The 23,438-nt window shown below is 61.2% G+C and overlaps 1 protein-coding gene across 1 annotated transcript; it reads left to right on the top strand.

Moving 5' to 3' along the window:
- Nucleotides 1–555: 555 nt before the first annotated feature.
- LOXL3 (lysyl oxidase like 3) lies at nucleotides 556–18,504 on the top strand. The gene is made up of 11 exons (XM_032789991.2): nucleotides 556–873; nucleotides 2,410–2,573; nucleotides 3,045–3,256; nucleotides 9,344–9,566; nucleotides 9,801–9,981; nucleotides 10,544–10,698; nucleotides 12,607–12,780; nucleotides 13,416–13,578; nucleotides 14,209–14,452; nucleotides 17,497–17,612; nucleotides 17,785–18,504. Exons 1-11 carry the CDS (start codon nucleotides 561–563, stop codon nucleotides 18,090–18,092), a joined length of 2,253 nt encoding a protein of 750 aa, XP_032645882.1. The 5' UTR covers nucleotides 556–560; the 3' UTR covers nucleotides 18,093–18,504.
- Nucleotides 18,505–23,438: the final 4,934 nt, after the last annotated feature.

Below are 23,438 nucleotides of genomic sequence, written 5' to 3'. Positions count from 1 at the left end.
GGATAAGCAAAGCAATGAGCCCCTGGTGCAATACCATGGGCAAAGGCTAATGCAGTGCCTGGGTGTATAACAGGGGAGTCGTGAGTAGGAGCGCCAAGGACATTTCCCCTCTGTATATGGCAGTGGTGAGGCAGGTACTTGGAATATAGCAGCCATTCTGGAGCCCACCTTTCAAAAGGGACGTTGAAAAACTGGAGAGGGTGCAGAGAAGAGCCAGATGTGCAGATGTGCCCCGAGACCTGAAGGGACCGGCCCTTCCCCAGGCTGCGCGGCGCGCACATGCAGGCGTGATCTGAGGCCCCACGGGGCTGGCCCTTCCCCTGGCCGTGCAGCACTGGGCGTGCAGACGGGACCGGCCCTTCCCCAGGCCACGCAGCGCCGGGCGTGCAGACGGGCCCCGAGGCCCAATGGGTCCGGCCCTTCCCCGGGCCATGCAGCGCCATATGTGCAGACGTGCCCCAAGGCCCTAAGTCTCTGCTGTTCCATGGGGCCGTGCCCCTGCTTGTGAGCGTGGGAGCCCATCTGACTCCGTCTTCCTTTTTTTCCAGGCCGTCTCAGCCATGAGAAGCAGCAGTGCCTGGGCATGGCAGGAACTGCTGGCCCTGCTCTGCAGCGTCTGGCTCTGGGTGTGCGCTGCCCAACGCAGCGGGCCCACTCCCACAGCACAGAGCCAGGGCCCCAAACTGAAGTTTCGCCTGGCTGGGTATCCCCGCAAGCACAACGAGGGGCGCATCGAGGTCTTCTACAATGAGGAGTGGGGCACCATCTGTGACGACGACTTCACGCTGGCCAACGCCCACGTGCTGTGCCGCCACCTTGGCTTCGTGGCCGCCACCGGCTGGGCCCACAGTGCCAAATATGGCAAAGGCATTGGTGAGGGTTGTAGCTGGCGTGGCCCTGACTGCCAGGGCCAGAATCTGTATGTGTGTTGGGGGGTGCGCATGGTGGAGCTGAGTGTGGGTGAGGGACTGTGTGTGTCACTGAGCTTATGGGGGAGTATGTGTGCAGTGGGGCTGGGGGCTGTTTGTGCATGTGATGGGGTTGTGGGTTGTATGTGCTCAGTGAGGCTGTGTGTGTGAACATGCACGGAGGGGCTGTGTATGTGTGTGTGCAGTTGTGGGGTTTTGTGTGTGGGCAGTGTGGCTGGATGCGCATGCAGTGAGGCTGAATGTGTGTGTTCATGCAGTCGGGCTGGGGACTGTGTGCGTGCAGTGCGGCTGGATGTGTATGCAGTGCAGCTGGATGCGCATGCAGTGAGCCTGTGTGTGCATGTGCAGTGGGGCTGGGTGTGTGTGCATGTGCAGTGGGCTGGGGGCTGTGTGCTATGTGCAGTGCAGCTGAGTGCGCAAGCAGTGGGGCTAGGTGTGTGTGTGCATGCAGTGGGTTTAGGGGCTGTGTGTGCAGTGCTGCTAGGTGCACATGCAGTGGGGCTAGGTGTAGACTCAGGCCAGTTGGGTACAGCAGAATAGCAGAAGACAGATACGCTGGCCACTGGATTAACAGTTTTCTGTTCCCTGACTGACCAGAGCAGGGGCTGCTCCAGGCTAGTGAGAACACTTGACTCCAATTAACCTGCAAAGAGTCAGGTGAGGCCATTAAGCTAATGTGTCCACCTGACTCTAAGCAACTCTGGCAGTGAAAGTTTGGCTGCTAACAGTTGCTACCATTAGGGTCCTTGGGCCGGAGCCCAGAGTAGAGGGCAGGCCTGGGTTCCCCCCAACCCACCACTACAGGAACATCTCCTAGGAGCGGAAGTCAGGTCCCTGTCAGGACACGAGGCTAAACTGTTCTGAAATAAGCCCTCAGGGACAGCAGAGACTGTGGGAGTTCTCTCAACAACCTCCTTGCTGGCCTATGATGAAAAGAGCTCAGTAGACAGTAACGCTGGCCCTAGAGAGAGAAGGCTACGTAGAGGGTCACAGTGAGCCACTGAGGCTAGTATAAACCGCCTAGAAGTGCAGGACCCATGGGATCAAGGTCAGAGCTCTGCCACAGTGCACAGTGGGCCAGGGGGCTGTGTGCGAGCAGTGGGGCTGGGTGTGTGTTGCTGTAGATTTGCACACACAGTGGCAGGGGGCAGTGCATGTGAAGTGCCCCCTGCCCCCCCGCCTGTGGCTGTGGGACTGGGTAGTGTGGGGGGCTAGGATTCCAGGGCAGTGGCTCCTAAGGAGGCTGCTCTGGTTTTTGTGGGTGGGGAAACCCCAGGCTGCAACCCCCTGTCCCGGGAGCTCCCCGGGAAATCACCCTTTGGGGCCGAGATTCACGTTTCTTCTGACTTCTTTTTGAGTTGCATTGACCTGCCCCACACTGCCACATATGTCCCAAAGACCCCCTCCACACCTTATATACACCCCTCCAGCCCAGCCCCAGCCCTGTCCGCGACCCCTCCCTGGTTTGGTGCCTCTGCAGGGCGGGTCTGGCTGGACAATGTGAACTGCGGGGGCAGCGAGAAGAGCATCGCGGACTGCAAGTCCCGGGGTTGGGGAAACAGTGACTGCAGCCACGAGGAGGACGCTGGCGTGATCTGCAAGGACGAGCACATCCCGGGCTATGTGGACTCCAACGTCATCGAGGTGAGTAGCTGCAGCCCTGGGGTCTGGGCCCCAGCCAGGGGGGCTGCCAGTCCCCCGTCCCCATGCCCCACGCAGCAGGGCTGCCAGTCCCCTCCCATCCCCCACACAGCAGGGCTGCCACCATCCCTCTCCCTGGGGCCCACACATTGGGGCTGCCCTGCCCCACCGCAGCTCTCGCTCCTGCTCAGGCTCCATCTCCCGGGTTCTCTTGAGCCTGATGCGGTCTCTGCGTCCCCATCATTGGCACTGGGCAGGCTGGCACCGAGCGGGCTGGGAGGGTTGGGCAGGTCGGCACTGGTGCTGGGTGGATTGGGTGGGTTTGGCGGGGGACAGGGGCCTGGGGCGGCTGGCACAGGGCCGGGCGGGCTGGGGCTGGACCTGGTGGACTGGCCAGGCTGGCACTGAGCAGGCTGTTGAGACCTGTCCGGTGGAGCTCAGCAGCCCTGACTGGGCTCTCCCTCCCTCCGCCAGGCTGAGCAGAACCAGGTGGAGGAGCTCAGGCTGCGGCCTGTGGTCTCGGGTGCCAGGAAGCGGCTGCCGGTGACAGAGGGCGTGGTGGAGGTGCGCTACAAGGAGGGCTGGGCGCAGATCTGCGACGAGGGCTGGAACCCCAAGAACAGTCGTGTGGTCTGCGGTATGATGGGCTTCCCGGCCGAGAAGAAGGTCAACAGGAACTTTTACAAGTGAGTGAGGGGCCGGAGGAGAACCCACCAATGGGGTGGGCCTGGCACTGCCCCGTGGGGCCTGCATGGGCACCAAGGAGGGGGCAGTCCTGGGGGACTGGAGGAGGCCCATGGCAAGGCAACCCTGGGGGAACTGGGGTAAGGCTGGGGGGCCGCACAGTGGGGCAGTCCTGGTGGTAGCTGGGTCAGTGCTGCCAACGCTTATGATTCTGTTGTGACTGTCGTGATATTTGGTATTTTTCCTAAATCCCCAGCTGCTGAAGTCAGGTGACTGTGAGGGCGTCGTCTCCCACGTGACTAAGCTGGTCGGTTGGGTGGGACGCGGAGGTGGAACCTGATGGCTCAGAATTGGGCGAGGGCAGGGACCCTGCATGGGCCTTGTTACAAATTCCCTGCCTTTGAGGCAGCGACCCTGAGTCCATGCCTGTGTCCGGCGAGCCCCAGCGTGCTCCCATCTTGACAGCCACACTGAGCCTGGCCCTGCTGCGTGGGGAGCCTCGGGCAGCCCTTGTCACCAGAAGCGTCTGCCCAGCTCTCGTGGTGCCTGGGTGGCCTGAGGTGCTCAGACCTGGCCTGGAGCCTGTGCAGAGGCTGGGTCTGGCCCAGGAGGCTGTATGTGCACGGCCCTGCAGGGATCCAGCACCATGGTGCTGAGCACCAGGAGGCCTTCCTCATGCCCTCCCAGGCCCCACGCTGGCCGACGGCCCCAGCCTGGCTCTGTCATGGCTGCCAGGCAGTTTCCAGCCCTGGTGCTGTCTCTGGACTTATAGGCTGTAGCTCTGAGCATCTGCTGGACCCTCACCATCCCCTGACTGGCCGGTCACCATTTCCTTTCTATAAGAGGTTAAAACAAGCAGCCAAGATAAAGAGCCAGAGGCCAGGGCCAGGTGCAAGGTAACAGGGTAGGGCCAGGGCCACATCCTGGGGCCAAGTCTCCCCGGCAGGTCTGGGGCTCCGAGTCTTTCTGGATGGGAGAAGCTGCCCCTGCCTGGGCCAGTCTCTTCTGCCATCAGGGCTGGATTCTGGGCTGGCCCCTGGGAATCCAGCTGGAGCCACGAACTTCACCCTGGGATTCAAAGGCTGCCTTGGGCCGGCAGGCTGAGCCCCTCGCTGCACAGCTCCTTCGGGTCCTTTGCATGTCAGTGGGTGAAGTTCATTCGGCCGTGGATGGGATGTGAGGCCTAGTTGGGGTCTGACCCGCCCCTGCATGTGTTCTGTGTCCTCCATGAGAAATGGCTTTTTCTCCTTGGCCTGGCATTGCATAGGGTCCCCAAGCCAGCCCCTCAAGGGGCAGGGCAGAGAGGGGGCTATGCCCAGGTGGGGTCTGATCTGGTCTCTGTACTGGGAGCTGGGAGCGCCATGCCCACCACTGGCTGGCAAGGGCACCTCTCAGGGGGACACACTGGGGATCCCTATGTGGGGGCCATTGCCACAGAGATGGGACTGTTGGTCGTCACCCCACCCAGCCCAGCAGTGGGTTCGGTGGCCAGCGGGGTCAGCCTAGGGCCCTGGAGCAGAGCTCTGTCTCCTGGAGGGGGAAGGAAGGGCTGGTGGACACGGGCCATTTTCTGGCGAAAATGGCAGTGGAGCAGCTGGGCTGGCTGAGAGTCCCTTCCGTTCCCCACCTGGCTCTGCCTGCGCCTAAGCCATGGGGCTGGCGGACTCGTGTGTGGCGGCAGAGCCTGGAGGCTGTAGTGGAAGCTGTGCAAAGGGGCAGCATTTACTTTCAGAAAGGGGCACTACACAAACATGAGGAAGTTAGTGAAACAGAAATGCAAAGGTACAGCACCAAAAGGGAAATCCTTGCAGCTGCATGGAAACTTTTTAAAGACACCATAATAGAGGCTTAACCTAAATGTATACCCTGAATTAAAAACCACAGCAATTACAGGCCAGTAAGCCTGACTTCAGTACCGGGAAAACTAGTTCAAACTATAGTAAAGAACAGAATTGTCAGACACATAGATGAACATAACTTGTTGGGGAAGAGTCAACATGTTTTTTGTAAAGGGAAATCATGCCTCACCAATTTATTAGAATTCTTTGAGGGGGTCAACAAGCATGTGGACAAGGGGGATCCAGTGAATATAGTTACTTGGTGTGACGAGGGAGGCCGGGGCTCAACCCTCCCTGTGGAGGAGGGGAGCCACACCGGCCTCGTCCTGTTCTCACCGGGTCTTGTCCCTCCGGTCCGCGATCCACTGTCCGGGCGTTCGGCCCCTATGGAGCGGGACATAGCACAGTTAGTGGGGCCCCGCCTTGGATACAGGCGGACACCAAACACAGTACACTAGACTCTGGCCCTTTGGGACAGGGCAGAGCAACAAACTGTTCAGGGGGCTCTGGCCCTTTGGGCAGGGCAGAGCAGTGCAGCAAATAGTGTCCGAAAGCTCTGGCCCTTTGGGGCAGGCAGAGCAGCAACACACGGTAGCTGTGGGGCTGAAGGGGTACTGCCACCCGGCTACGGTGGCAGGGGAACGCAGCCCACCCACTCCTCTGCGTCCAGCCGGGGGCCCAGTGCGGGCTGTCGCCGCTAGTAGGTCAGCGGGGATCCAGCCCGAACACACTGACAGAGTGATCGGGGGATCCTAACCGAGAACACACTGACAGGCGCGGTCAGTGGGGTCCTGACAAGGCACAAACGGTCATCGGGCTTCGGGGCCTTCTGCGGCTTGACTGTGGTCAGCCGCCCCGGGCTACTTTCCATTCCCCTTCGCTTCCTGCCTGGTCCGCCGGATCGTCTACCGTCATGGGTCCTCCCAGTCTGGGCTGGGTAGACGCGGTGCACCCCTGGTAGCTGGGCAGGTCGGTCCGAGGTTTCCTCCACCGTAGTGGGGTGGCAGCTTGGTAGCTCCGCAGCTCAGCATCGGGTTGCTGTGGGTCGGCTCCGGCGAGGCCTGATCCCTGTCCCGGAGCTCGGCAGCCCCCAGCGACGAGGGTCGGCCGGCACTCTGCTCTGGCCAGCTGCTCAGCCCCAACTGAAGGCCGGCGCCCGGACTTTTATACTTCCGGTCGCCGCCTGACCCTTTGAGGGGCGGGGCTCGCCCGGAAGTTCCGCCCTGGGGGAAGATGGATGGGGCTCAACCCTCCCTGTGGAGGAGGGGAGCCACACCGCCTCGCTACACTTGGATTTTTAGAAAGCCTTGACAAGGCCCTCACCAAAGGTTCTTAAGCAAAGTAAGCTGCCACAGGATAAGAAGGAAGATTCTCTCATGGATTGGTAACTGGTTAAAAAGATAGGAAAACAAAAGGTAGGAATAAAGGTCAGTTTTCAGAAATGGAGAGAGGTAAATATATGCCCCTCAGAGGTCTGTACTAGACAATGCGTCAACATATTCATAAATGACTTGGAAAGTGGTGAACCGTGAGGTGTCAAAATTTGCAATGATATCAAACTACTCAGATAGTTAAGTCCCAAGCAGACTGCAAAGAGCTACAAAAGGATCTCGCAAAAACTGGAAAACCGAGCAACAAAAGGCAGATGAAATTCAATGTTGAATAAATGCCAAAGTACGTCACACATGGGAAACATAATCCCAACTATACCATAGAAAATGACTGGGGTCTAAAAATTCGCTGTTACACTGCAAGAAAGATCTTGGAGTCATTGTGGATAGTTCTCGTGAACATCGTCCACTCCATGTCAGCGGCAGTCAAATAAGCAAACAGAATGTTGGGAATCATTAAGAAGGGATAGATAAAATAAGACAGAAAATATCATGTTTCCTCGTAAATCCATGAGACACCTACATCTTGAATACTGCATGCAGATGTGGTTGCTGCATTACGAAAAGATAATTGGAATGGAAAGGTCAGAAAAAGGCAACAAAAAATTATAAAGAGATGGACGAAAGCTTCCGATGAGGAGAATTAGAAGACTGGGACTTTTTCATTTTGAAAAGAGACAACGAAGTAGGACCATGATAAAGGCTATAAATCATAAACGGTGTGGAGAAAGTAAATAAGGAGTGTTATTCAGGGTGAAAGTAACTACAACACTTACCGGTAACTGCTGGAGTCCGAGGGGGGCTGGCCTCATCTGGAAGGGGCGTGGCCTCTCAAGATTTAAAGGCCCTGGGGCATCAGCTGTGGCTGGAGAACCAGGGCCTTAAATCAACCAGGGCTCCCAGCTGAAGAGGTAGCTGGGAACCCCCGGGCTCAAGGCAAATAAAGGGCCTGAGTGCATCTTGCCGCTGGAGGAGCCCCGACCTTTGCGGGCCTGGGGCAGGGATTTAAAGGGCCCAGAACGCCTGCCGCTGAGGGGAGCCCCAAGCCCTTTAAATCCTGGCCCCAGCCCCGCCGCCAGAGCTGTGGCTGGGATTCAAAGGGCTCTGGGCTGCCCGCAGCCGCGGAGAGCTCTGAGCCCTTTAAATCCCGGCCTCAGCCTGGCAGCTGGAACCGCAGCTGGGATTCAAAGGGCTCTGGGCTGCCAACAGCCACGGGCAGCCCAGAGGCCTTTTAATCCCAGTGGAAGCCGGTGTGGTCCAGCACAGCATACTGGTCCTTGCCAGTATGTCGTACTGGACCGAACCGGCTTACTTTCACCTCTGTGTTATTTACTCCTTCTCATAACACAAGAACTAGGGGTCACCAAATGAAATTAATGGGCAGCAGGTTTAAAACACACAAAAGGAAGTATTTCTTCACACAATGCACAGTCAACCTGTGGAACCCATTGCCAGAGGATGTTGTGAAGGCCAAGGGTTCAAAAAAGAACTAGAAAAGTTCATGGAGGATAGGTCCATCAATGGCTGTTGGCCAAGATGGACAGGGATGGTGTCCCGAGGATAGCTTTGCACAGGTGTGGGTTGGTGGGTACATATGGGGGTGGCTGGCTGGGTGTACGGAGGGGGAGAGATAGGAGGGAGGATAGCTATGCACAGGTGTGGGTTGGTGGCTCGCTGGCTGCTGGGTGTGCTGAGGGGGATACACTGGACGGGATAGAGGGGTAGCGCAGGACAGAATGGAGTTCATGGTTTGGGGCAGTATTTACACGGGTGGTGCCAGCGATACTGCACGTTACAGCTCCGTTTGGAGCAAGGGGGTTGAATTATGGCCAGTGCAGGAGCGAGCAGTAGAGTCTGAATTCCAGCTTTCCTTCCCGCCCCAGACACACCGGGCACTCAAGCTTTGCTGGGGGCTGACTGACGCTGCATCAGGAGGAGTGGGGCTCCCGGCAGGGCCTTGTGAGAGACAGCCCGGAAGCCTACCTGGCCCCTTGCAGCTAGGTCCCCGCCCAGGCCCCTGCCTGTCTATGGGGTTATATGGGAGAGGGTGAGGTTGCGAGCGGTGCAGGCCCAGGGGTCGCCAGGGTGGGGAGCATGCAGCATGCATACCATGGCCATAGGGCACCGGGCGCCATGTGTGCTGCATTCCAGGGAGCATGTGCCTGCCTGTGGGATGTGGTGGCTGGCGTGACACAGGACATGGCTACGTCACACCTGTCATGGGCTGTCAGGTGGGAAATGGAGTCACTGCAGTGGGTGACTGATTTCCGGCCATGAGGTGGGAGAAACTGTCACTGGCAGCAGCTGCCCTCCTGCTGTGAGCCCTACCTGAGGCCTGGTGAAATGGGCAGCACCTGGGCCCTGTCCAGGTGGATTTGGTGCCCACATGGCTGGATCTGACCAGGGCCTTGGAGGCAGCTGGGCAGCCCCGTTCTGTCAGGCTGGCAGTGGCAGGCAGAGCCAGGGCAGGACGTTGGTTGCAGACCTGGGCTCCGAACTCCTTGACTGTTGTTTTCTGTTTTCCAGGCCGGTCTCCAAAGTTCGCCCCAAACACAAGCACAGGGAGGACTTTAGGGTCCCCAAGAGGTAAATGGGTGCCTGGCACCAGAGGCTCCTGGAGTCCAAAGGCCTGTGGCCTACTCTGGGGTTCCCTGGTGAAGAAGGAGTGTGAGCCTTGCTGGCCGGGGCCGGGGGGAGTGCTGCAAGGAGCTGGGCCATGGAGTGACAGTCTCTCTCTTCCCTGCTGATTGGTGTTAGGGTCATGGATGGCAAGAGTCCCTGGGCTGGGCTCGGCTCCTGGCACCCCGCTGCCCCTCTCTCCCCCCCTGCCAGGCACTCACGCTCTGCTCTCTGCTGGCAGGTTGTACCTGGAACGGCAGCAGCTCAGCTACCGGCTGCACTCGGTGGCCTGCATGGGGAATGAGGTGCACATTTCCATGTGCCCCTTTGAATTCTACAAGGGCAACGCCACTGTGGCCTGCAAAGGCGGGATGCCCGCTGTGGTGAGCTGCATGCCAGGGCCCCTCTTCACCACTGGCAGGTCCCTGAAGAAGAAGCAGCAGCGGCAGCACCAGCCGGGCCAGGTAAGCGCTCTCCGTGGGTTCAGCGTGGGGCATACCCACTGCGTATCAGGCAGTGACACCAGCAGCTGGAATAGGGGGTGCCCAGGGTCAGTCAGGAGGCTGCCCCAGCCCAGTGACTATCTCCCAGGGCCTAGTGGGGGCAGCAGGAGCCCTGAGGTGCCCTTGCTTCTGGGCCTGGCAGCAGTGCAGGAGCATCGGCTGTCTCATGACGTGTCTCCCATGCTCTCGCCGCAGCAGCGCGTCCGGCTGAAGGGCGGTGCCAAGGCCGGGGAAGGCCGGGTTGAGGTGCTGAAGAATAGTGAGTGGGGCACCGTCTGCGATGACCGCTGGAACCTGCTGACAGCCAGTGTGGTGTGCCGTGAGCTGGGGTTCGGCAGTGCCAAGGAGGCTTTGACGGGAGCACGCATGGGCCAAGGTGAGCTGGGATGGGGGTGGTGAGGGGAGAAGCTCTGGGGCAGCCCCATGCGTACGTGGGAGTGATTCAATGCATGCCGGGGAGCCCGTCAGGGCACGTCTGCCCTCTGGGCGCCTGCTTGAGCCCCTGAGCCTGTTGCTCTGCAGGGGAGAGAACCAGGTAAGGTGGGTTGAGGGCTCTCTATCCCATGGATGTTGGCTCGAGGGGGCTCTCCCCACATTGGGGTGGGCCCTGTTGCTGAGCTGCTCCAGCTCTCAGTTAGTGAGTGCTGTGCAGTCTGGGTGCCCTCGCGCCCTGCCCCCTCTCCGCCAGCCTCTCCAAGGGGACTCCAGCCAGGCAAGCTGCAAGGGCTGGGAGAAATTCAGCCTCTGAGGGAGAGCCCAGCTCCTGGAGGGCCAGGGAAATGCCTGACGCCAGCCCCATGGGAACCCATCAGGTCTGAGGAGACCCCCATATGTGTCCAGCAGGAGGGAGGGCTCCGGAGACTGGGGTAGGTATGGGGATTTCCTGGGGCGCTGGCTGCCTGCCTCCCCATCACCCTGGCCCCTCTGCTCCCTGTCAGGGATGGGGCCCATCCACATGAACGAGGTGCAGTGCACAGGCTCGGAGAAGTTGCTGTGGAGCTGCCCCTATAAGAACATCACGGCGGAGGACTGCAAGCACTCCGAGGATGCCGGGGTCCGTTGCAACATCCCCTACATGGGCTACGAGACCACGGTCAGCACTGCCCTGTGCAGGGGGGCAGCCCGGCGGGCTGGGGTAGGGGGCCTGGCTTAGAGGCTCGTGGAGCCCGCGGAGCCCAGGATCTGCTGCTCTGCCAGCATCCCAGGTCACTGCCCAGAGGGGGCCACCTCCTCTGGCAGGGATCACAGGGTCCAGCCCTCTGCCAGCAGCTTCCCCTCATGTCCCTCCATCACACTGACAGCTCCTGGGCATGGAGGGGGCAGGAAAGGAGGCCCTGGCACCGTTCGTATGCCACCTCTGAGACGCAGGTAAAGGTGGGGCAGCGCCCGCTTTACCTGCAACAAAAAGGGTGCTAGTGCCCAGCAGAGCTGGTTGTTACTGCAGTGGGGTGGAGCCGTGGGACCCAAACAGAAACCCAGCACGTGCACGGAGCTGTCTGACTGCCCATGGGAAACCCAGCATGTTAACGCCTTTCACAGGCAACCCATGTGGCCCGGGGGTAGCTCCCTGCTGGGGGGGGTGTCATGTGCCATCTGGGAGAGTCCCCTGGTGGTGGTGGTGGGGGTATGTGCCAGCTGGGGTAACTCCCTGCTCAGGCGGGGGGAGGACTGTTGTGTGCCAGTTGGGAGAGTCCCCTGTGGTGGGGGGGGCGTGTGCCAGCTGGGAGAGTCCCCTGGTGGTGGGGGGGCTGGTATGTGCCAGCTGGGGTAGCTCCCTGCTCGGGCGGGGGGAGGAGTGTCGTGTGCCAGCTGGGAGAGTCCCCTGGTGGGGGGGCATGTGCCAGCTGGGTTTTTACCATCCAGAACACGTGGCAGAGACCCCAGTGCTGCCATGGTGAGGCTGAAAGGAGACGATTCCCAGGCTGGGGTGCAGGAGGACTGGTCGTACCCTCGGCGCTGGGCACTTGGGGGGCAATCATGGGGGGGGAGGGAGGAACCCTCAGCACAGTCCCTCTTCCATTTCCTCTCTGCTTCCCCATTCTGTGGTGCCCCTGCCCCCAGGCATCTCTCTCTCCCATGTGGGTTGGTGCCGGCCAGGGGCGGTGATGATGGGAGGTGTCCCACATGCCCAGGGTCTGTTCAGTTCACAGCCCGAGCTGGAGCTGTTCCTCTGCCCCAGGCGTGGCACCCCGCAGTGCCACCCCAGGTCAGGGGTGGAGAGGAGGATATGTTGGGGAACCTCAGCCTGCCCTGAGGTGCCCGTTCCTACCTGCGCCCACGGGGAGGGGAGTCCCGAGCACCCATCAGGAGATTGCTGCTTTGCACTGCATGCTCCCTGCGTGCTCATGGGGGATGGGCACTGGGAAACTGGGCGCATGCAGCTCCCCCCTCGGCTCGCTCCCACCGTGAACACGGAGCTGCCCACACGGCAGGTCTCTGCTGATTTCACTCCCCATCTCCAGGGCCCCCAGCACCAGCCTGGACGAGGATATTGGCTCCTGAACGAGCAGCTGGACAGGGCTGCCCTAGTCCTGCCGCACTGGCCAGTGGCGGATTGGGCACCTGGTGCCCCCTGGAGATGAAGCGACTGCAAATCACCATCAGCAGATGGGAGGGGCCGTCTGGACCACAGGGGGATCAGGGCTGGGGGGGGGATACAACTCCGGCCTTAAGGTGATTGGCTCCGCAGGCCAGCTCTGCGCAGGCACTGCCTCGCAGCCTGAGCAGACAGGACCGGAGCTGGAGCTGCCTCTGGCACTGCCCAGGGTGCACCCACTCTGAGATACAACATTCAGGCTGTAGGGGCTCCCCTCTGGCCCCTTCCCCAGCACCAGTTCAGGCCCCAACCCCGTGGTACTTGTGGCCACATGGAAGGCTGCTGGGGGAGATGAGGGACGCCTGGAGCTTTGCAAGTGGAGCCCTCAGGGACCCAGCTGTGCCCTGCCGCCAGCCCCTCCCGCTGCCCCCCAGCTAACCCGGCCTTGTCACCTTCTCTCCACAGATTCGCCTGAGCGGGGGCCGGAGCCGCTTCGAGGGGCGGGTTGAGGTGGCGCTGGGCACTGGAAGCAGTGGTGGCCCCACCTGGGGCCTGATCTGTGGCGATGGCTGGGGCACCCTGGAGGCCATGGTGGCTTGTCGCCAGCTGGGCCTGGGATTCGCTAACCATGGCTTACAAGTAGGTGTTAGTGCTGGCTTGGCTAACCGCGTCAGGCAGGGCCCAGGACTCCTCCCTAGTACCCTGGCACGGCAAAGGCAGCATGCTGGGTTCGCAGGGCCGGCTGGCTGTGGGGTGGGGCTGCATGTTCACGGCCCACAGGGCTTCTTCACAGATCCGAATAGTAGGAGGAAGAACCCCAACCGAGGGCCGCGTGGAGGTGAAGCGAGGCAGTAAGTGGGGAACGGTCTGCAGTGAGGGCTGGACCACCAAGGAAGCCATGGTGGCATGTCGCCAGCTCGGCCTGGGCTACTCCTTGCATGCAGTGACGGTAGGTGCTGGAGGGGCCCAGGTCTCAGGGAGTGTGGGGGGCAGGGGTTCATCCACCAGGACTGGCTCAGGGCTTGCTCGCAGGGCCCAGGCAGTGAGGGGAGGGACGCTTGGGGGCTTGGTCTCTGGGAGTTGCTGGTGGGGTTAAACACACAGCAGGCGGGAAGGTATGCACAGGTCTCGCCGGGGGTGGCGAGGGGGCATGGCACGGGCATGGCACACACAAGTGTGGGGCAGGAGGGACATGCCACGGGCTCAGTGCCTGGCTTGCTGTGCAGAGGGGCAGGGGGAACACAGGACTCTGACCAGCCTGGTGTCTCTCCCAGGAGACGTGGTACTGGGATGCCAGCAACGTGACGGAGATGGTGCTGAGCGGTGTGAGGTGCGCTGGCCACGAGATGGCACTGAGCCACTGCCATCACCACAGAAACAGCCTCAACTGCAAGAGGACGGGCACTCGCTTCGCCGCTGGGGTCATCTGCTCCGAGAGTGAGCGAGGGGTGGGGGGAGCTCTCAGTCACCCTGGCCCCATGTACTAGCAACTCTCAGTGTATTACGTGGGCTGCAGGTTGAGAACCACAGCACCCCCCCCCCAAAACTGCCCACAATCCCCTATGCCCAGTGCCCTCGCCCAGTTTGGGGCTAGGAGTGGAGTCCTGGGGATGGGCCGGGCAGCAGCCTGCAGCCCCAGCACTGGGCCAGGAGCAGAGCCCCAAGTAAAACCTGGGGCAAACCCCTAGAGCCCCCCCCAACGTACCCCCAGACCCACTCTCCCAACCACTGCAGCACTAACCACCCCCTGCTGACAGGAGCGCGGGTGGAGGCTGCAAGACCCTGGCTCCCCTTAGGCAGCTCCACCCCCTGCCAGACCAGAGCAGCAGCTTCTGAACTGTGGTCCAGCTGTGCTAAAAACAGCTGTGCAAGGCGGCAGCCCCTTGCTAAGAACTGCTCTGAGCCATCCTGTGCTCTGATTGGCTCATCCCTGCTAAACCAAATATGGCCTTGACCTCCTCTGTCCGTCCCCCCCCCCAGCACTGAGCAGGCCCCTCCCCCCAGAAAGGAGCAGGTGCCCCCCGCATCCTCCTGCCCCCAGCGCTGAGCAGGCCTCTCTCCCCGCAGCTGCCTCGGACCTGCTGCTGCACGCCCCGCTGGTCCAGGAAACGGCCTACATTGAGGACCGACCCCTGCACATGCTGTACTGTGCCGCGGAGGAGAACTGCCTCTCCAGCACTGCCCGCAATGCCAACTGGCCCTACGGGCACCGCCGCCTGCTGCGCTTCTCCTCCCAGATCCACAACAACGGCCGCGCCGACTTCCGCCCCAAGGCCGGGCGCCACTCCTGGGTCTGGCACGAATGCCATAGGTAAACTGGGGGCTCACCATGGCTCAGACGTGCAGGGGCGCGGGCCAGGGCCCAGCTTGGAAAGAAGCTCAACTGGGTCTAGACTGGGCTGGGGGAGGCCGAGGTCTGACAGGACAGGGGGTTGGCAGGGTCTGGGGGAGGCTGAGCAGGGTTCAGTGGAGACTGAGGTCCCAGGGAAGGCTGGGCAGGGGCCAGTGCAGGCTGAGAGGGGGAGGAGGCTGGGCAGGGTCCGGGGGAGGCTGAGGTCCAAAGTGGGAGGAGGCTGGGCGGGGTCTTGGGGAGGCTGAGGGGGGAGGTGGCTAGGCAGGGTCTGGGGGAGGCTGAGGTCCGAGGGGGGAGGAGGCTGGGTGGAGTCTGGGAGAGGCCAAAGGGGGAGGAGGCTGGGTGGGGTCTGGGGAGGCCAAGGGGGGAGGAAGCTGGGCAGGGTCCCACGGGGGAGGAGGCTGGGAAGGGTCCAGGGGAGTCCGAGGGGGGAGGAGGCTGGGCAGGGTTCAGTGGAGACTGAGGTCCCAGGGAAGGCTGCGCAGGGAGGAAGCTGGGCAGGGTCCGGGGGAGGCTGAGGTCTGAGCGGGGAGGAGGCTGGGTGGGGTCTGGGGGAGGCCAAGTGGGGGAGGAGGCTGGGCAGGGTTCAGTGGAGACTGAGGTCCCAGGGAAGGCTGGGCAGGGGCCAGTGGAGGCTGAGGAGGGGGAGGAGGCTAGGCAGGGTCCCGGGGGGGAGGAGGCTGGGAAGGGTCCAGGAGAGTCCGAGGGGAGAGGAGGCTGGGCAGGGTTCAGTGGAGACTGAGGTCCCAGGGAAGGCTGGGCAGGGGCCAGTGGAGGCTGAGGGGGGGAGGAGGCTAGGCAGGGTCCCAGGTGGGAGGAGGCTGGGCAGGGTCCCGGGGAGGCCGAGGGAGGAGGAGGCTGGGCGGGGTCCCGGGGGAGGCCGAGGTCCGAGGGGGGAGGAGGCTGGGTGGGGTCCCGGGGGAGGCTGGGGGGCATGGGATGCTGCACCCTGGGGAGACAGTGCTGGTATCCTGCCCGTGGGCTGCTGGCCAGCTGCTCAGTCACTGCCTCGTCTGCCACAGGGTGAGGTGCTGTGAGGCTGTGGGAGTGGCAGTTGTGGGGCTGGGCTCCCTCATGCAGGTCTCTGGGCCAGCCTGTGTCTCAGGATGGGGTGGTGGGAGCCTTGCAGTCATTGAAGCAGGTGGAAGTGAGGCGTAACGCTTGCCACCGCGTGACCCCTTGAGCAGCCCCAGGAAGTCCCAGCTCCAGGCCGTGCAGGGCAGCTGGGTGCCTGGGTTGTCCTGTCCAAGCCATGGCAAGTCTCCGCTCTCAGGGGAAGGGCCATGGGAGAAGGCGGGGAGGGGAGGGACTTGGCTTGGAGATGGGAGGGGGGAACCCTGGGAGAGGCTGCTGTAGGGCAAGTTATGGATGTGTTGAGGGAGGGGGATCTGTGGGCTCCAGTGGCACAGAACTCGCATGGGGACGCAGTGGGGCTGTGAGCACTAATGTAGGGGGAGCAGGATCCTCTGTGACTGCCAGTTCTGGGGGCTTTTCCTTGCTCTCCCTCATTCTGCATGACAATGGAGCGGGAGTCACTGGGACCGGGGGTCTGTGTAGGGCTGCATGAGAAAGCGCCGGGGCAGGTGTGACGATGTGGTTCTGGCGGGACCCAACTGAGAGTGCCAAATCAGGACCAATTGCTCAAACAGGGCAGTCACAGCCCAAGGCTGGGGTTTTTCCACCTCTAAGGCAAACCAAACCAGCCAGACAAAAAGGACTCTGGTTTCACCCCACTGGGCAACCACAAGTCACACAAGCAATTTCCACTCCAGTCTCCCAGTATCACCACCAGTCCCACACGTCCTGGGGATGAATGGTTATGAAAACCAACACCCCAGTAAAAGAAAAAGGTTCTCTCGATCCCAAAGGACCAAGCCCCAGACCCAGGTCAATATACACATCAGATCTTACCCACAAATCACGCTGTTGCCAATCCTTTAGAATCTAAAATCTAAAGGTTTATTCATAAAAGGAAAAAGATAGAGATGAGAGCTAGAATTGGTTAAATGGAATCAATTACATACAGTAATGGCAAAGTTCTTAGTTCAGGCTTGTAGCAGTGATGGAGTAAACTGCAGGTTCAAATCAAGTCTCTGGAGAACATCCCCCGCTGTGATGGGTCATCAGTCCCTTGTGTAGAGCTTCAGCTTGTAGCAAAGTCCCTCCAGAGGTAGTAAGCAGGATTGAAGACAAGATGGAGATGAGGCCTCAGCCTTATATAGGCTTTTCCAGGTGTAAGGACACTTCTCTGTTCTTACTGTGGAAAGTTACAGCAAAATGGAGTCTGCAGTCACATGGGCCAGTTTCTGCACACCCTGCTGAGTCACAAGGCGTATCTGCCTCCTCTCAATGGGTCAATTGTGTAGCTGATGGTCTTTAATGGGCCATCAAGCAGGCTAAGCAGAGCTAACACCAACTTGTCTGGGATCTTTCCCAGAAACACAGCACAAGTTTGAAATACAGACAGCATACAGCCAATATTCATAACTTCAACTACAAAATGATGCAGACATACAGACAGCATAATCATAACCAGTAACCCGTAACCTGGTCTTAGACACCTTATATGACCCCCTTTACATAGGATTTGGTGCCACTACAGAACCGTGGTTGCAACCCATGTTCTATATGGTCCCAGTTTATATCAATAACGTCACACGGGGTAGGACTGGGGCCCCTCTATGGGTATGTGTCTGGGCTGCCTCCCACTGCCTCTTTGGACAGAAGGACACACACGTCACGTCCCACTCCATGCCTCTCTCTGGGCTGCCCCTTCCCGAGGGCCATGTCTCCAGGCTATTCCCAATACGCTGCCCCATGCATGTCTCTGGGCCGTTCTCCCTCCTCCACCCTCCCAGGCATCCCCCCAGCTCGCACTCCACCCCCTGTGCGTGTCTCTGGACTCTCCGCCCACCCCCGCTGCAGCACTGGGATCTCCTGTCTCTCATCGCGCCCACTGTGTGTCTGTGGGTGCAGCACCTTCGGTTTGTGTCTCTTCCCAGGCACTATCACAGCATGGACATCTTCACCCACTACGACCTCCTGACCCCCAATGGCACCAAGGTGGCCGAGGGCCACAAGGCCAGCTTCTGCCTGGAGGACACGGAGTGCCAGGAAGGTGGGTGCAGTGGCTCAGCACTGCCACGAGTTGTGCTGGAAGCGAGGGGAGAGCTGGGGGGAGGGTGTCCTCTCCCTCTGGGGTTGCCCCGTGGGGAGCTGCTGCCTGCCTCAGGCTGGGCTTGCTGTGGGGCAGAGGGAGGGCCAGGGTAAGTGACCTCACCCTGTTCCAGACGTGGCCAAGCGGTACGAGTGCGCGAACTTCGGAGAGCAGGGCATCACCGTGGGCTGCTGGGACCTGTACAGGCACGACATTGACTGCCAGTGGATCGATATCACCGACGTCCAGCCTGGCAACTACATCCTGCAGGTATGTGGGGGGCGGACAGAGGCTGCTGCGCCCTCCCCATGTGTACGTGGGCAGCCGTCAGGTACCTGGAGCCTCAGCTGCAGGTGCCTCTTCTCTGCCTCCCACTTCCTAGCCCATCAGAGCTTGCTTTGCAACATGTGGGTAATGTGTGTGGAGCGGCTGTGCGCGTGAGCGGGGTTGGGTGTGAGGGGAGGGGTGGTGTCTGGGCTGAGATGGGCCAGGCTCAGCTAGATGAGTTTATTGGTAGGTGCTGTCCTAGAGCTGAGGTTGCATTTAGTTTGGGGCACAATGGGGCCGTGGTATCCTCTCCTGTGGCAGTGAGTTCCACAGTCCAGGCCTGGCCTCCAGGGCAGTTGTCTCCCACTCTCACCACCTTGGGCTGCCAGGGTCAGTGTCCCTGCAATGCAGCTGTCACAGGCCATCAGGGAGGGTTCCCCAGGGCAGTGTGGCCAGCAGCCTGGCTCTGTACTCAGTGGGGAGGCTGTGCAGAGCCTGGCCCTGTGGGGAATGTGGGCCCAGCGTCCTGTGCTGCTGGGTGTGCACCAGGCGGAGCTTTCTCAGGCCAGGGGCTTTGTGCATAGCTGGGCGAGCTGCTATGGCCCCGTCTGTGAATGTGTGTGTGTGGTGGGGGGGGGGGGGGATGGGGAGCAAACTCCACCGTCATTCAGGAATTAGCATTTTAATCACCAGCTTCTTTAACCATGTATTTAAAAATCCCAGGCTGACCAAGCCGCACATGGGGCAAGTGCCATTTCACGCCAGAGGGACAGTGGGGCACACAGAGCCCTCGCTGGGGATGGGGTGGTGGATATGGGGGACAAGCAGAGCCCTGGCCTGGAAGGGGGGATGGATCAGGGGACACAGGTGTGGGTGCCCGCAGTCCCACCCGAGGTGGTGCCCTGGCAGGTGGTGAATTAAACCCCCAACTACGCAGGTGGCGCCGAGAGTGACTTACCAAACAACGCCAATGAAAGTGGCAACTGCAAATACGACCGGGCATTCGCACTGGGTGCACAACTGCCATATCGGTATGGTGCCGTGCCAGAGCCCTGGGAGAAATGGGGGCAGGGGGGCATAAGCCATTGGGGGGCGGTGAAGGCGGGTGGGGAGGCGCCCACGTTGGGCCACGTTGGGTGATGTAGGGGGTAAGATTTGGGGGGTAGGGGGTGGCATTTGGCTGCGGGGTAGGGCAAGGCTGAATGGCTGAGGTGCAGGAGGGGTAAGGTTGGGGGAGTAGGTTGGATTGTAGGGGGAGGGAAGTGGGCCGTGGCAGGTGGGGTGGATAGGTTGGGGATGCGTGGGACATGGGGAGCGGCACTGCTGCGGGTGTGGGGCTGGGGGCAGGAGCTGGTGGGGGGGAGATGGCACTTGGGCTTACGGGGCAGAGCTGCATACTGCGGGGCAGGTTGGGTGCTGGTTTGGAGGTGGCCGACACTGGCTGCGGGTATGGGCAGGGCCTGCGCTTGGGGGCAGGTTGGGTGCTGATCTTTCGTTTTGTTTGTTTGGGGAAGTTGGCCCACTGGCTTGGCAAGCTGTGGGTGCAGGTGTGGTGCTGGGGGTGGGAGTCTGGTCGGGCGGCGGAGGTGGCACTGGCTTCCACGCGGGCTACGGCTAGGCAGCGCTGGGGCAGGGGGCTTGTTAGGGATGTGTCTTGCCCTCACTGGCACCTGCTGTTTCACCTTGATGCTTCAAGGCTGAATGCCTTCAGCGAGATGAGGCCAACAAACACGGTTTGAACAGTCCCGCAGGACAGCTCCAAGCCAAACCAGGATTGTATAGCTGACCCCTCTCCCCCCTACACCCCCCGGAGAGGCCGTCTCCCCCCACCGCCCCCACACATGGCTGGGTGCTCCGAGGAGGAAGCCGTTTGTCCCGGGGCAGTGCCACGTCCCGGGCTGGCAGCAGGCTGGCTTGCGAGGCTCTGTGCCCAGGGGCAGCCTGTGGCCCAGCCTGGCTGTGGAGTTCTTGGGAATCTCTGATCTCAGGCAGGATTTTCCTGGGCTGATGTGGGCACCACCTTCTTGTCTGGCTGCGCAGGGCCTCACAGGAGGTAGGCTCTGGGCACTGCGCTCCACAGAACCCAGCCCTGCTCAGTGAGAACTGTGGACTTCTACCACGGGGCAGTAGAGGGGCTTCTGCACCTCAGTGTGGGGCTGAGGTGCAGCATGACCTCAAGCAGGGCAGGGTTAGAGCCTGGGCCAAATCTAGCAACACCCTCTCCCTGGGAGAGTTGGAGAGGTATGTGGATGGCCATCTGCTCCCTCCAGCTCTGTCCCCAACTCCTGTCCCTCATCCTCTGCTCCCACCACTGCCCCACACTCATCCTGCCCCTCCACTCCTGGTCTGACCAGCCCCACCTGGTTCCTAGCCATTCTCCTGCCCAGCGGACACAGGAACCTCATGGAAGAGCTGGCACTGGCTCCAGGCACCTTACGCAGCGTCCCTTGGCCCATGCCACCTGCAGGGCTGGCTGGATCTGGGCTGTCATGCCTTTCTGCGTGTGTATGGACTTAGAGCCGACCCACATCAGGCTGCCCTGCCCACAGCCCCAGGTCCTGCTTCCCCGACTGCAGCTGGGATGCCCCGTCTCTCAGTTGTCATTTTATTTTCTGTATAAAAGTGACGGTCTGTTTCCCTGAGCGCTGCTGGCTGGTTTTTCCCATGGGCTACGCGCAGGGGCTTCCTGCCTGGCCAAGAGGAGAGCCTGGCCCTGAGACCAACCAGGCCAGCACAGGCCTGCTGCTCGTAGCCACAGCTCCCAGCAGGGGTAGGTGCCTGCACAGAGAACAGGGCGATGGCAGCCCAGCTGCAGTGCGAGGGCCAGCAGTGAGGGGCAGAATGGCTTTGCCCTGCACCTGACAGGCAAGGGCAGCTGCTCCTGCAAAGGGTAGGGTAGGGCTCACTAATCCACAGCCAGGGGGGTGGGAATGCCACCCAATGAATCTGAGGGGGCAAGTCACAGGAGGGCCAATGCTCTGCAGGCTCCAGTGTGCCTGGGGAGTCACTGAAAGCAGCTGGGAGGAGATAAAGGAAGCTAGACCCAGGGGGGCAGAGCTGGGCCTGTCCCCAGGGAGTGGGGTTTGCGGTGTGACAGAGGGGGCAGACTGCAGACCTTGGGGCAGGGAGGAGGGTGTGATAGGCAGGGCCAGCTCTAACATTTTTGCTGTTCTAGGCAAAAAAAAACCAAACAAAACACCACCCGCCCTCCTGAGGCAAGCCCCCCCCACCCACTGCTGTGCTATGTTCCCCAGTCCCCGCCCCCCCCAGTGCTGTGCTATGCTGCCCAAGTCCCTGCCCCCCCAAGTGTCATGTTGCACGTCAAGTCCCTGCCCCCCCAACATCACGCTGCCCAAGTCATCACCCCCCCCCCCCCCGCCAGCACTGCCTGGCCAAACCAAAACCCCAAGCACATGTGTGGTAGGCTGGTGCCTGGAGCTGGCCCTGGTGATAAGGGCTGTGTCTGGGGACAAACTGCCCTGGGCTGACACCCACCCTGGCTCCAGCACAAGCCCCTGGCTTGGGCAGTTTGCCTTTGGCCCATCCAGACACTGCTCAGCAGCCTGGGAGCTGCCGAACCCTCCCCCTGGCTGAGGAGCATCAGCTGGAGCCCAGAGCCAGCCCTCTGCCCCCTGTGCACTGGGCTGTCACTGGGCCCCTAATGCACCAATAAAATGGGAGATTACCGATCTCCTAGAACTGGAAGGGACCCTGAGAGGTCATCAAGTCCAGCCCCTGCCTTCACTAGCAGGACCAAGTACTGATTTATGCCTGAGATCCCCAAGTGGCCCCCTCAAGGGCTGAACTCACAGCCCTGGGTTTGGCAGGCCAATGCTTAACCCACGGAGGCAATGGCCCAGCCTGGCCTTGCTGCAGCAGAAGTGCAGGCAGGCTGAGCTGCAGGGCCAGGGGGGGAGGTGGGCACAAGATGCAAGAGCATGACAGCCACCCAGGCAAGGCCTCAGGTGTGCATGGCCCAGCAGCCTCCAGCCAGGACTAGGCACCTTTGTCCCAATGCGGCTCAATCAGGGCAGGGAGCCTGAGAAGCAGCAGCAGGTGCCAGCTCAGGGGCAGGAAGAATCAGAGGCAAGTGGATTGGGCTAGGAGAGCAGGGTAGCCCAGGTGCCACCACTGAGGGAGAAGCCAGGCCAGACTAGTGGAGATCAGCCCTGCAGGGGAGGTGAGGGTAAGATGGGGAGCTGCCAGGGAGGGTCCCAGCTCTGGGCAAAGCTCAGGCACAGCTGCCACACAGCTTGTTCCATCGCAAGCGCACGCCCCTCCTCCCGAGCTGGGCTTTGGTGCAGAACAAATTCCAGTCGAGGGGCCAGGGCCAGCTGTGAAAGGAGGCTTCTATGCTGGGCTGTTTTCCCTCCGGCTGGGAGGGAGCCGTAGTTCAACGCTGCCTCCTCACCCAGCACGGAGCTCCTTTCATACATTAAAACAGCCATGGGCCAGGGCTCAAACATACAGCTGTGCTCCTGCTGGCAGCAGCACTCTCCCACCAGCATTTCCCTGCTGCAGGGAATTCCAGGAATTGGGGAACAGCTTGGAGCTGCTGGTTCCCAGAATGCAGGGCCCAGGGAAGGGAACAAACAGCCCAGCCAGCCCCTGGCTCAGCAGCAGCACAGCCATGAGAGGCAAGCAGGCGCCTGCTCCCCAGCCAGTGAATGCAGGAGACCAAGGCAACCCTGTGGCATCACTAGGCAGGCAGGGAGTCTCAGCCCCACAGCTAAAGGGAGCATGGCCAGGGGGCCAGTCCCTCACTGCCACAGCACTGCCTGTGTCACCCTCCCTGATGGCCCTGGGGGAAGCAGGGCAGGTCTCCCTGGGTGAGGAGCCAGGAAGGATGCAGTCCAGAGCCCAGTGCTCAGGCAGCTGGGCGTGAGGCTCTGAGGGACAGGCCTAGGCCCAAGGGAAGTTGCTGGCCAGGATTGACACACGTGCCCCCTCCTGGCAGAGGCCAGGGCTGGGTTCAGACCCAGTACTGCAGCCCCTCTCACCATGGCCTGGAGCCCATGCAGTGACTGGAAGTGATTGGAGCAGAACGCTGCCTGCCAATCCCAGAGCATGAACTCCCCTTAGCCTCCACAGAAACAGCAGCAGCTGCAAGCAGTGCTGGGGCAGACATCAGCCCCAGCCCCAGCACCACCCGCTGGCCCCATGCAACAGCTGACATGTGGCCCTAATCATGTGATGACAGGAGCCCCTGCAGCCCAGAAGGGAAATGTTGTGTGGGTGAGCAGGAGTCAGACCACAAACCCCACCATGATCTCCGAGGGGGGTCAGAGCCTAGCCTGCCCTTCTCAGTGCATGGCTGGAGCTGCTGTGGGGGCTGCATCTCCACAATGCCGTGGGCAGAGCTCCGTCACCTGCCCTGGTCTGGCTCTGACTGACTGCAAGAGGAGAGCCCCCAGCCTGCCACAGGTGGGGGGCTGCCCAGACCAGGAGTGGCCCTGCCTAGCTGCCACGGGCTGCTGACTCCCTCAGCCTCAGGAGGGAAGCAAGAGCCACGGCCAATGG

Source organism: Chelonoidis abingdonii, chromosome 5 (genome assembly GCF_003597395.2).
Source record: "Chelonoidis abingdonii isolate Lonesome George chromosome 5, CheloAbing_2.0, whole genome shotgun sequence".
NCBI classification, from domain to species: domain Eukaryota; kingdom Metazoa; phylum Chordata; order Testudines; family Testudinidae; genus Chelonoidis; species Chelonoidis abingdonii.
Note: the sequence above shows the minus strand (reverse complement) of the source record. Positions and strands in the feature narration are given on the sequence as shown.

Bases quoted from the DNA above. Each gene is read 5' to 3' on its own strand.
- LOXL3 (XM_032789991.2), top strand. From the start codon at position 561: ATGAGAAGCAGCAGTGCCTGGGCATGGCAGGAACTGCTGGCCCTGCTC. The intron at 874-2,409 runs GTGAGGGTTGTA...GTGCCTCTGCAG, and splicing joins CAAATATGGCAAAGGCATTG to GGCGGGTCTGGCTGGACAAT. The intron at 13,579-14,208 runs GTGAGCGAGGGG...CTCTCCCCGCAG, and splicing joins TGGGGTCATCTGCTCCGAGA to CTGCCTCGGACCTGCTGCTG.